The 13,395-nt window shown below is 31.4% G+C and overlaps 1 protein-coding gene across 1 annotated transcript in view; it reads left to right on the top strand.

The window, feature by feature from the left end:
• The first annotated feature begins 358 nt into the window (after positions 1–358).
• Positions 359–13,395, top strand: part of LOC141816433 (tyrosine decarboxylase 2) — a 58,244-nt gene continuing 45,207 nt past the window's right edge. Inside the window, exons 1-5 of the mRNA XM_074704216.1 lie at positions 359–424; positions 530–650; positions 5,905–5,977; positions 6,155–6,385; positions 12,418–12,581. Of these exons, the coding sequence (XP_074560317.1) occupies positions 423–424; positions 530–650; positions 5,905–5,977; positions 6,155–6,385; positions 12,418–12,581 (591 nt within the window). The 5' untranslated portion in view covers positions 359–422. The remainder of the gene's footprint in view (positions 425–529; positions 651–5,904; positions 5,978–6,154; positions 6,386–12,417; positions 12,582–13,395) is intronic.

Consider the following 13,395-nt stretch of genomic DNA (forward strand, 5'->3'; position numbering starts at 1 on the left):
TCCGGAAACACCGCGTGCCATTGTCGTCCGCGTTTCGATCAAATTTCGTCGGATTCCGACCACAATCTGATCGGAATCCGACGCCGACCAACGCACAGGCGAGTGGCGCGTCGATCGGACCCGGTTTGGCAGCCGGCGGTGACTGGACGGTGCAGCAAGGGCGGCTAGAAGTGATAGGAGTCAGCTGTGTCACGCATGAGATTGTGCAGAATATCAATTCTTTTGACAAAAGTGCTTTGTTTTATAATATGGAATGTACTAAATTATTAGGGCTATTTTGCAAGAATGGTTTGCCGGATGGATATGAAGCCCGCAGTGGCCGTATCTGACACTCCACGTTATCAAAAGCGTTCCCTGCTTCTTCTCGGCATTACCGTCCTCGATACTCATCGGCAATCGATCGTATTCGACTCTTAAACTCAATGTAAGTACGCTTTTGCTACCCGTCTCCTCGTTAATTCGCGTGTTCGATCAGTTCAATCCTTCGGCGCGATGCTATTGGATTGACTTGTCGTTTCCCTGCTTCCAGGGAGGGCAGTTTGAAGCCGATGGACGCTGAGCAGTTGAGGGAGTACGGACACAAGATGGTCGATTTTATTGCAGATTACTACAAGAACATCGAATCTTTTCCTGTTCTCAGCCAGGTTAAGGTATGGAACTACTGCAATCTCTGATTTCCTAGAAAGAAAAAAAATAAAAAGAAGAGAATCAAGCGTCATTTTTACCAATAATCAATGATTTTTTAAGGAGATAAAACATAGTCGACCATAGTGTGCCATTTTTATGTCATGTGCAATCATGTTATTGGTAATGCTGGTGTGAGATTTTTGTCTTCAAATAAATCTGATCCTTAGATTGAATGACTTGAATTTGAAATTTATTTATGCCCAAGGTTCAAAATCTCAAGGAGTGTCAAGTTTTGATCTTTGACTGGAAAAAAAATACTATTTTAGTATCTTGCCTACATTCCAATTCTAATGCACGGTGCTATTGGTGAATTTTAGCGACCAACAACCATTCCTTTCCCCATCGCTTTCTGCTTCTTTACTGTGCCCATCATTTGAAGCTAAGAGGGAAACCAAATCATGAAGAGGACCACAGTTGGCCTCCTTCCCCTTTCCTTCTCTCTTTCTCTCATGCTGCTACCTGTTCCTCATTTTTTGATATTCCTGGTATCCTTGAATAAGGTTGTTGTTTGCCCACTGACCAATAAAGGTAAGAATTGTCGAATAATTACATAGTAGATATTGGTAAATGATCGGTTAGTTCGAACTAATTAGATGTATTAATTAGGTTCGATTGGGTAGAATTACACATATTTAATATAAGTTGAGGTAAATATTTTATTTTATTATATTTAATTTTGGTTGACATATGTAATTTGAGGAAAATAAATTATTGTTGGATAGTAGTACGTGTCTTGTTTAAAATTGAGATTATATTGAGGTAGCGAGATCAAGACTTATTCATGGAGGTTGAATTTTAGTTAATTTGTAGATTTTATGTCATTATTATTATTCCTCATTTAGTGGGATAAAGATTTGGTTATTGTATGTTATTATTATTATTAGAGATTTATTTTCATATTATATTTGTAGATACACATTCGAGTAGAACATGTTGATTTGTAGACACTTTGAACTTTTGTTGTACATAAAGGTAAATCTTTCTTTAATTTTTTTACATGTTCTCATGTGCATCAATAGAAATACAAAATGATTACATATTTATGCTTCTATTATGATTTTTGAAAAAAGGATTAAAATAATATATAAAATAATGAAATTAACATTTCATGCTACTTATTGACTTAGATATTGATATTTATTTTTATATTTATATTGTATACCTCGTAGACACCTCATGCTAATATATAGTGAATTTAAATGGAGAAAATAAATACTAAACTCTGAATCTAGTCTTATACTAGATTACTTGACCATCAATTTCCATGAGGGCGTATATTGTTATATCTCACTCATGAGGGCTTTAACCCAACATGAGATGATATTATTACAGTTTGAGAACATTAGATCTGCTGATTTACTTTTTAGTGGATTTATTAGTGATGGATTTAGAGATATAATATTGGTGATAGATTTATAGGTGGTGATTGAATAATAATAATTAAAAATTCTATAACTTGTGATAAAACATGATGATAATTTAGAGAAATAATAGACTGTAAATGTTGTTAAATAATTGAAATGAAGAAAATAATAGTTGACGAGATATGTATAAATATTTATTAAGCAACTCGAATGAGAATTTAAAGTTGTAATATATAATTGTGACTTTTCTAAAATTGTAGTTGCCTTTAGTTAGTACATAGAGTTATTAATAGATTTTGATTTGTTGATCCCTGATTTAGTTTTATTTTATTGTACTGTTGTTCTTTTCATATGATGTTTTACACTCTATTTGTAGGGAAAAATGAATATAGGAAGTTTGTTGAATTTCTTGATTATCGAGCTGCATGATTCGATTCTCTTTTATAGCACTGTCACCAAGTGGGGTTTCTCCTGATAAGTGAAAATTATACCCCCGAGGCATGACTCATTTTTTCTTTGAATATATAAAGTTTGTTGAATTTCTTGATTATCAAGCTGCATGATTAATTATATCCTTAGGGTGTGACATATTTTTTCTTTGAGTAGAAGTGAGTTCGACAGGCTTGCTCCAAGGGAATTAACTTGGTGCTGATAAGAATAAGGTGTTCCTTTGTTCTCTTGAATGATGGAAGTAGAGATTGTTATAATTATTTACCAAGGTTTAGATTCTCATATGAATTACCTTTATAATTATCTTGTTATTTGTTTCTGTTCTATCTTTTCTACTAGTAGTCTAGTCCCCTTGCATAAAAACAAAGGAGATGTATAAAATTATGCAAATTATATGGGTATTAAGTCATATTATGAAACTTGAGAAAAGAGTAATTGAAAAAAAAAACTAAGGAAGAAGATCATGATGATCGAAAATTAATTTGGATTCATATTTGGAAGATCGACAATAAAACTATACATATTCTTAAATAAATAATTAAAAAGTATCGAGAAAAGAAGAAAGATTTACACATGGTATTCGTTGACTTAGAATAAACTATGACAGAGTTCTAAAAAAAATTATATGGAGAATTTTAGAAAATAAAGGTGCTAGCGTAATGTATATTAAAATAATTAAGAATATGTATGAGGATGCAATGACAAAAGTGAAAATTTCAGGAGGATTAACTGAAGTCTTTCCTATAAAGATAGATTTACATCAAGGATTAGCTCTAAGAGTGCATTTGGTTTAAGTTATCATACATAATCTTAGTTATGTGATTACCAGGTAATCACATAACCAAGGTTATGGGGTATAAAATATAACCTAATGTTGTTTGGTTCAACTTATTTATTTAGAGGGAATAAAAAATAATCAGTTTAACATTTACTATATTACCCTTGATTCAATTTATTTTTAAAATAAAATAAAATAAATTAATAATATTAATATTGATAATATTAATGATGATAATAATTTGATAATATATAAAAATATATAATTTTTTAAATTTAAAATAAATTTATATATTTTTAATAAAATAATTCATTAAAATAATTATTTTAATAAAATAATTTATTAAATTAATAAATATAATTTGTTAATTTAATTTTTTAAAATTTAAAATAAATATATATATTTTTTTATAAAATGATTTGTTAAAATAATTCATTAAATTAATAAATATAATTCATTAATAAAATAATTTCTTAAAATAATTATTTTAATAAAATGATTCATTAAATTAATAAATATAATTCATTAATTTTATTTTAATGAAATAATTTGTTAAAATAATTATTTTAATAACATAATTTTTCGTTAAATTAATAAATATAATTCATTAATTTTATTTTTTTAAAATTTAAAATAAATTTATATATATTTAAAATAATTCATTAAAATGATTATTTTAATAAAATAATTCATTAAATTAATAAATATAGTTCATTAAAATATATTTTAATAAAATAATTCATTAAAATAATTATTTTAATAAAATAATTTATTAAATTAATAAATATAATTCGTTAATTTTATTTTAATAAAATAATTCATTAAAATAATTATTTTAATAAATAATTTGTTCAATTAATAAATATAATTTGTTAATTTTTATTTTTTGAAATTTAATATAAATTTATATATATTTTAATAAAATAATTCATTAAAATAATTATTTTAATAAAATAATTTATTAAATTTAATCTAATTCATTAATTTTATTTTTTAAAATTAAATTATAAGTATTTAAATTAAAATTTATTGAATTAATTAATTCAGTTTTAATTTGGTTTCACAGTATATTTCAATTAACTCAATTTTAAAATCGAAGGGTAATCATGGAAAGAAATTTTGTTAACCTTCAGAGTCATAGAAAATCTTAGATTGCCAAGGTAATCATATTCTCAGGTTATAACCCATTTGCTAATGTGGCGATAATGCTGCATTACTTGGGAATCAATCATAATCTAAACTAAAGTTGATAATCTTGGATAGATAATCAAGGTTATCAACGATAACCCCAACCAAATGCCTCCTAAGTTCTTATCTTTTTACACTAATCATGGATAAATTCATTGGACACATTTAACATGTTATCATAGTGTATGTTGTTTGCAGATGATATTGTTTTAGTAAATGAGACTCAGAAAGTAGTAAATGCTAAGCTCTAATTTTGTTGGAAAATATTAAAATTGAAAGGTTTTAAGTTCAACAGAGTAAAGATAGAATATATAAAATATAAATTTAACAATACTAGATTTAGTAAGACAATTATTAAGATACGAGATGACGAGTTACTTGTAACCGAGAACTTTAAGTATTTAGGATTTTTTTTTTGTAAAAGAATGAAGGGGTTGAGAGATATCTTACATAAAATATAAGTATGATCGTTGAAATAGAGGAGAGTGTTAGGTATGCTTTGTGATTGTAAAGTACTTCTAAAACTTAAAAGGAAATTTTACAAAACGACAGTTAGACCTGCTATGTTATAGAAAGCTGAATGTTGGATAATGACTCGAGCGTACGAGTAGAAGATGGAAGTCGCAGAGATGAGGATGTTAAGATGAATGTGCGGATATACAAGGATGAATATGATAAGAAATGAGAACATTAGGGAGAAAGTCAGGATTGCGTCTATTGAAGGAAAGCCACGTTTAAGATGATACAGATATGTGCTTTGACGACCAATGAATGCTTCAGTTGGGTGATATGAAATTATAATAAGTACACATATTAAACAAAGAAGGGAAGATCAAAAAGACTTGGTTAACGACGATAAAATAAAATAAAATTTATTTAAATATAGATGATGATATAATAGGGGAAAGAGCCCATGACATAAGAGGATCCATATAGCTGACCTTATCTAGTGGGTTAAAGTTTGATTGTTGGTTGGTTGTATTTCAAACTTGTATTATTAGAAATCATCTCAGTCAATGATTACTTACAACTTTATTATTTCTCCATTGTTTTTCAAAGATCTTGTCGAGCAAAAAACATTACAACTTTTAAGGTACAATGATTAAACATCATAACTTATTTTTGGATGTTAGGATAAAGTCCTTGAATAAAAAGTATTCAACAATTCTCATTTTGATCAACCATGAATTTAATTAAAGTTTAAAGGAAGTGGTTATGGTACTTTGTTACTGTAGTAATTTGTCAAATTTTGGATAACTCTTCATTTGCATTTTCATACTTTTGAGGGATGAAATGGATGAGAAAACCATCTAGAAGGTCTAACTATTCCTTCATTGGGTGAATATTTTGAACTTTATATTAACAAGATATATTCTTGCTTTAACTTATTGTGATAGACTATCATTTGATGTATTTGTGATATTCAAATCTGTGCAGCCTGGGTATCTTAGAGAACTTCTACCTGATTCTGCACCCAATCATTCTGAAAGCTTGCAAGATATTTTTGATGGTAAAGTTTTTTCCTCAACTAAAATCTTTTAACACATGATTCTATGCAAGTATTTCTCCCTACTTCCTCTCAGTTTCTTAACTTCATTTATCGTTTCTGATATTTTTGTTAAATCTTTCTCATTAGAACAAAGTCTTTACAATTGTAAAATGGAAAATATCACAATTGCATATGCAGATATCCAACAAAAGATTGTACCTGGCATAACCCATTGGCAAAGTCCTCATTATTTTGCATACTATCCATCCAACAGCAGCACAGCTGGATTCTTGGGAGAAATGCTCAGTGCTGGATTCAATATTGTGGGTTTCAGCTGGATCACTTCTCCTGCTGCCACAGAACTTGAAATTATTATTCTTGATTGGCTTGCAAAACTGCTTAAGCTGCCTAACCAGTTCCTTTCAACCGGTAAGTATTCAGACTTCAAAGATCAAATGAGCAAGATTTCTTGATACATATAATTATCCATTTCTCTAAGGACATGTATCTAGATTTTTCTCTTCTCATTATTCCATCTTATTTTTAACTCCACATTTGTCTTGCTAGCTTCTGGGTTAAAATTATAGGCACATGTCTGATTTGGATTCTATTGATGCTTTTCCTGGATGATATCCTGACTCACCACATTTACTTACAAAACAAACTTATGATTATGATATTAATGGTATCAATTAGAGAAGCAATTCCTTTTGTAGTTTTTAACTTAGGTTTAATTAAATAACTTAGGCTAATAATTTTAATCAACTCTTATCTATATTGAAATAATTTAAATAGGCTTAATTAAATATTAATAAAAATATTCAATTAATTTAATATATATTTAAAAAAAATTATTTTATTTTTAATTTTTAGTTAATATATTTTATATTTAAAAACATCGAATTTATATCGGTACAGTACGATATAGTATTGAAACTGTATCGTTCCAGTCCAGGACCAAACCTCGATCGGCTCAAAACTTTAAACCATGCTTTAAACATAAATGATAACTCTAGCATATACCAATAAAAATCTCAAATATACTATTACATCTACGCATACAGGATTCTGGATAAATAAGAAATAAAGAAAATAAAACTAAAAATCGTTAAAGAAGGGATATTAGTAAGTCAGGGCCAAAGATTGCTAGTCACAATCTCACTAAGGTTGGGTAACCAAGGCCTAACATCTTGATTAAATTATCCATAAACACTCAAATTACTTGACCCTAATTATTACTTATTATGTAATAACCCAAACCAAACACAAGACACATCATTTACTGTAACTATTGATATCTATCACCCAATGACAGTCATGGTATCCATTTGTATCCATAACCACAAACACACCTTCATGATCATGCAAGCACAAATAGCATTGCTAATCCTTAAGGGAACTAAAGCTCCTATTCTGACTAAATTGGCTTGATGCTCAAGACATGTAACTTTATTTATAGTTGCTCACTTCATAATTTGCATAAATCCCAAACACATAAATTCTCTAGTCCTTGCAATGTGTACAACATGCTCCATGGATTGAGTACTTAAGTACAATTATCCTCTATGATACTTTGCATAATTCTACCCAAGGAAGATATGTCCAACTTGAAGGTTGTTGAAATTATGTATTTCTTACAAGGTTTATATAACCAACATAACCTTAAGAATACAAGAGGAAAAATACCTATCTACCCCTGCTTCTCACAACACTCCCCCCAAGTTGAACATATATATCAAACATGTTTAACTTGCTAAGAACAGAATTAAACATAGCTTGGGGTATAGCCTTCATAAACATATCAGCAAATTGGTTCTCAGATTTGACGTAAGGCAAACATAGCTCTCCGGAATCAAGTCTTTTCCGAATAAAGTGGCGATCAATTTCGATGTGTTTAGTCCCGTCATGTTGTACTGGATTATTTGCAATATTGATTGCAGTCTTGTTGTCACAATATAGCCTGAGAGGTAATTTTGCCTTTAATCTCATGTCTTCCAACAAAAAATACAACCACAACATTTCTGCAAGACCATGTGCCATGGCTCGATATTCTGCTTCAGCACTGGACCGTGCACAAACATTTTGTTTCTTACTTCTCCAAGTTACCAGGTTTCCTCCCAAAAAAATGCAATAGCCAGAAGTGGACCTTCTATCATCTCGAGAACCAGTCCAATCTACATCAGAATAACATTCCACTTTTAGATTACCACCTCCTTTGAACAGCAAGCCTTTTCCGGGACATGACTTCAAGTACCTTAAAATCCTGTCAACAACCTTCATATGGATAGTTTTAGGAGCATGCATGTACTGACTTACCACACTAACAGCATAGGTGATGTCAGACATAGTCATAAACAAATATAGTAATTTTCCAACCAACCTTTGATACGTTCCCTTTTCCAGACTTGTAAGATCTTCCCCATTAGAACTAGTAAGATCATGATTTACTTCTATAGGAGTAGATGCTGATCGACAACCCAACTTCCCTGTCTCCTTGAGTAAATCCAACACATACTTTCTCTGACATATATAAATTCCTTCTTGAGACCGAGCAACTTCAATACCAAGGAAGTACCTCAATAGTCCAAGATCTTTAATTTCAAATTCTGATGTTAACTTAGACTTAAGAGCCTGGATTTCAGCTTCGTCATCATTTGTAATTATCATATCATTAACATAAACCAAGAGAATGGTAGTTCTGCCCTCTTTCTTTTTAACAAAAAGTGTATGATCAACATTTCCTTGTTTAAAACCAAACAATATCATGACTTTGCAAAACCTATCAAACCATGCTCTGGGAGATTGTTTAAGCCCATACAAAGCTTTTCTTAGCCTGCAAACTTTTCCTTTTGTTTCAATTCCAGGAGGTGACAACATGTAGACTTCTTCATGAAGGTCACCATTCAAAAAGACATTTTTAACATCTAACTGAAATAGAAGCCAATCATATTGAGCAGCAAGAGAAAGAATTACTCTGACCGAATTCAGCTTTGCAACTGGAGCGAAAGTCTCTAAATAATCCACCTCATATGTTTGAGTGAATCCCTTGGCAACAAGTCTGGCTTTATATCCGACCACTTCACCCTCTGAATTATACTTGATAGCATAGACCCATTTAGAACCAACCAAGTTCTTCCTCTTTGGAGGATCAACTAATTCCCAAGTACCATTCCTGTTAAGAGCCTCTATCTCTTCATTCATTGCTTCCAGCCACCTAGAATCCCTTACATCTTCATAATAAGAAGAAGGTATAGCATGGTTTGATAACTGTGAAACAAAGACATGATATGAAGAAGACAAACGAGAGTAAGAAACGTGATTGGAGATAGGATGCTGAGTACATGACCTGACCCCCTTCCTAACAGCAACCGGAAGGTTCAACTCATTCATATTTAATGACTGCTCCAAGGAATCAGGAGCCAGAGCATCTGATTCAGCTAGCCGGTCAGTAGTAGGCCCTTGCTTATGTCTTTGCCGTTTGTAAGTGATAATTTCTTGTGAAGACTGCGAGATCAGTGATGGAGCATCTTTTCTATTTTCCATGGCATCCAGTGGAATAGGAGATGAGATCACTTGAGGTACATAAGGAGACACAGAAGAGGTAATATTCTCCCCTTGAGGATGAGACTGAAGAGAATAATAGGACTCGAACTCAAAAAAGGTAACATCCTTCAAGACATATCTCGTCCTAGTAATAGGATCAAACACTTGTAGCCTTTCTAGCAAGTGGAATATCCTAGGAAAACTCCCCGTATAGAACGAGGATCAAGTTTAGAGGACTTGGGACCAAGAACATGAATAAAACAGAGAGAGCCAAAAACCCGAATTGTAGCTGGAAGCAATGAATGAAGAGATAGAGGCTCTTAACAGGAATGATACTTGGGAATTAGTTGATCCTCCAAAGGGGAAGAACTTGGTTGGTTCTAAATGGGTCTATGCTATCAAGTATAATTCAGAGGGTGAAGTCGGCTTGGGTGGCTGTGGGCGGCGGCGTGGTAAAGGAGAGTAAAAATTAGGGTTTTAGAGAATTTGACTCTGATACCATGTTGAAATTATGTATCTCTCAAAGAAAACATGTACAAGGCTTATATAACCAGCATAACTCTAAGAATACAAGAGGAAAAAGATCTATCTACCCCTGCTTCTCACAACAAAGGTAATATATGCGCTATACAGATTGAAAGGTATCTCTTCCACATCACATGATTAAAAATATATTCCACCAATGATCTCCATGTAGTTACAATATGCTATCTCACATCCTTCACACATCATCCAAATCTTCTTTAGAAGTGAAAGCCTTAACCAAACAATTATGATGCATGAATGTCAACACAACAATGCAGTCAAAGACATTTTCATGCCTATCTCAAGTATAAGTCTTAATATATGATGCTAGGACACACAATCCCCATGCCTAGAAAGAGGCACACTACTCACCCACAATCTCTTCTGCATCTTGACAAAAAAATATCCCCCTTTACTTCTTTAGTCCTCATGATAGCTACAAAGTGCATAAACAAAATTATAACACTTTACATACACATATTAGGAACAATTTTCACCAAGTGACAAACCATGCGATACAAAATACACATCCCTATTAGATTGCACTCTTGTTTGCAAGGTGCAACACGTTGTGTTTTTATATGAGCCTCTTGCTTAGTTCAATGATCCAACCAAACGATCTCATTAATAAAAGTTGACTATAATACACATCAATACAAGATGATTGCCCTCTAAATCAATTCTCCTCATCAATCAAAACCTTTAGCTGAGACCTAACTAATCAAAAACACTCTTTAAGCAAAGGGGAGGATCCAATTTAAAAAAAGAAGATTTGTTAAGCATGAAAAGTTGATTTAAAATTGCCACCTCTTGCCCTTTAAGTTGTTTCCCTAAACCAAGACATGGATTTTAAGGAAAATTTGAATGAAAGTAGGAAAACACTTTCTTTAAAATCCTTAATCAACCAACCAAGTTGCTACTAATTCAACATGGTACTTGATGTCAAATGCATCAAGCCACAACAAGTCTTAATGGTTATTATGACGAGTGAAGGGGCTCCATAAACAAAGGAATGAAGCACAATATAGAAAGAAGGGAGATTAGTTGCCTTTTCTTTTCATTGGAAATCCCTTCTAAAACAAGACGGTGACAACTAACCCAGTTGTCATTCCAAGTTAGGGAGAAGAAGATTGGTTGTATTTTAAATTAGGAGGAAGGATGAGAGGAGATTTCCCAATCATTGTTTGAAATCTCGTATCATATTGAGTGTTATGTTCGAGCGATATGTTCAAAGCATATCATTTGGATAAATTACTAAAACTTAAAAATAACCAATAAGGTAGTCTCTCTTATACTACTTAGGTTGATTGTATTAATCATGTTAATGACTATGATGTCTTGTTTACACTAAGCATGCCACAACACACCTCAAAATGAATACAAGTAATTTTTTCTATTTTTTATAGTTTGTTTCTCCAACATTTTACCAATTGATTATCTAATTGGCTAATTATTATAGTTTTATTTTGATAAGTAAATAAGTTAATTAAAATAAGATTATAGGAGTAAAAGATATATGCACACATCTAAACACATATTGAACTAACATATATTTTTAATTTGATTACTAATTGATATGCTCTTACTAAAAATAAAAACCCATGTGAAAGAGAATTAAATAAGTAAAAACAATTGAATTTATCCAAAATCTTGCATGGAATCACACTTTAAATTTTGGCCCTAGGCACGTAGATAATTTTCTCTTCTTTATTTTTATTTTTTTTGTCTTTATCTCCTTTCTCGTACATCTAATGTACCATTGTCACAATGTGTTGACACTCCAACATGGTATTGATACCATTTTGTTCCAATCTAAGACTAGTAACTTGGTAGATTAGTTGGAGTTTGGCTCGTGTGGATAGGTTGATCTAGAAAGAGGCACTCTTGTAGAGGAATAGGCATGCAAAGGGAAGGGAGACTTCAATCTACATCATGCCATGGTCCCCTTTCAAAAGAGGATTAGGGAGATGATTGTTGCTCAGATTCCATCATAGATTATGACAAAACATTAGTGTATTTGATATCTTGATGATATTACATTAGATTTCTTTTATAGAGCCGATGTCATGATAATAATGGGAATAATATATACAGTAGATGCTAGTTTATAATTATAAAAGTGAATCAGGAAGGAATTTGAGCATATTGGGAATGAGATTAACTGATATTTTCTTTCCTTTAGCAATATCCATTTCATTTCCAAAAGGATCTACCACTAGTTTGATTTGGATTTTTTCTGAACCTTACGGATATATAATTGTGTATTGGTTGGGAAAATATACATTTGCTTCATGTGCTTAATTTAGAACTATTTTCAATTTGTGAACTTATGTTAGAATCTTTAGTTATAGCTCGTTCTGTCATTTTTGTGATAAGTCGGGATAGCCTTGCAGGGAAGGGTGGAGGGGTTATCCAGGGCACTGCCAGTGAAGCAATTCTTGTGGTTCTTTTAGCTGCTCGGGATAAGATTTTGAGAAAGGTAGGGAAGAATTCCCTAGAAAAACTAGTGGTTTATGCTTCTGACCAGACACATTCTGCTCTACAAAAAGCATGCCAGGTATTTATCGAATTCAAGCAATAAAAAATTTCAATAAATTTATGTGGAACCCAATAAACATTCTTCTGTAGGTTTACATATTGAGAAAATCACTTTCCGTACATGTTACTTACCTTTCCTATTAAACTTCTCCAAGTATAAAGCATTTGGATGATACTTATGCATTACATTAGAAAACTTAATTGACTTATCTATAAGTGTAGAGACCCATATATCTATAACTGTAGAGACCTATATTATAGACGGGGTTTGCTAATACTATCTTCTTAGAGTTTGATTGTGTTTTTCTAAATGCTGTTGGTTGAAGGCATGTTAATGCTTGTGGGACAAAAAAATCAAATTTGGCTGGGGATTGTGATTTTAGACAGGTAGAATCCGTGATGATTATTAAGCTTAACATTCTAATCCACATTTTATGTGCTTTGTGTTATTTTTGGTCATTCAATTCAATGATTTGGTATGACTTGCAATTGATCCAGTTTCAAAAGAGTCTAAAATATATATTAGAGGAGACAGGATTTATGATTTGAAATTATTTGAATGTGATTAGACAATAATTCCAGCAAAGAATGAAACTGTTTTAACAATCCAAGAAACATTTGTTATAATATAGGAATTGCTGCAAAAGGAGCAAGATTTGTATGCCTCAACAATTTCACTCAATCATGGTTTAAAATTTCAAACCGTATCGGAGTTTCAGTTTATAAGCGGAACGATACAGTTTCGGTACCATATTGTGCTGTGCCGATATAAAAATATATTAATTAAAAATATTTTTTTAATCTAAATATTAAAAAATTAAACAATAAAAAAA

Source organism: Curcuma longa, unplaced genomic scaffold (genome assembly GCF_044706935.1).
Source record: "Curcuma longa cultivar G26 ecotype Majalengka, Jawa Barat unplaced genomic scaffold, ITB_CL_G26_1.1 contig_16603, whole genome shotgun sequence".
Lineage (NCBI taxonomy): Eukaryota > Viridiplantae > Streptophyta > Magnoliopsida > Zingiberales > Zingiberaceae > Curcuma > Curcuma longa.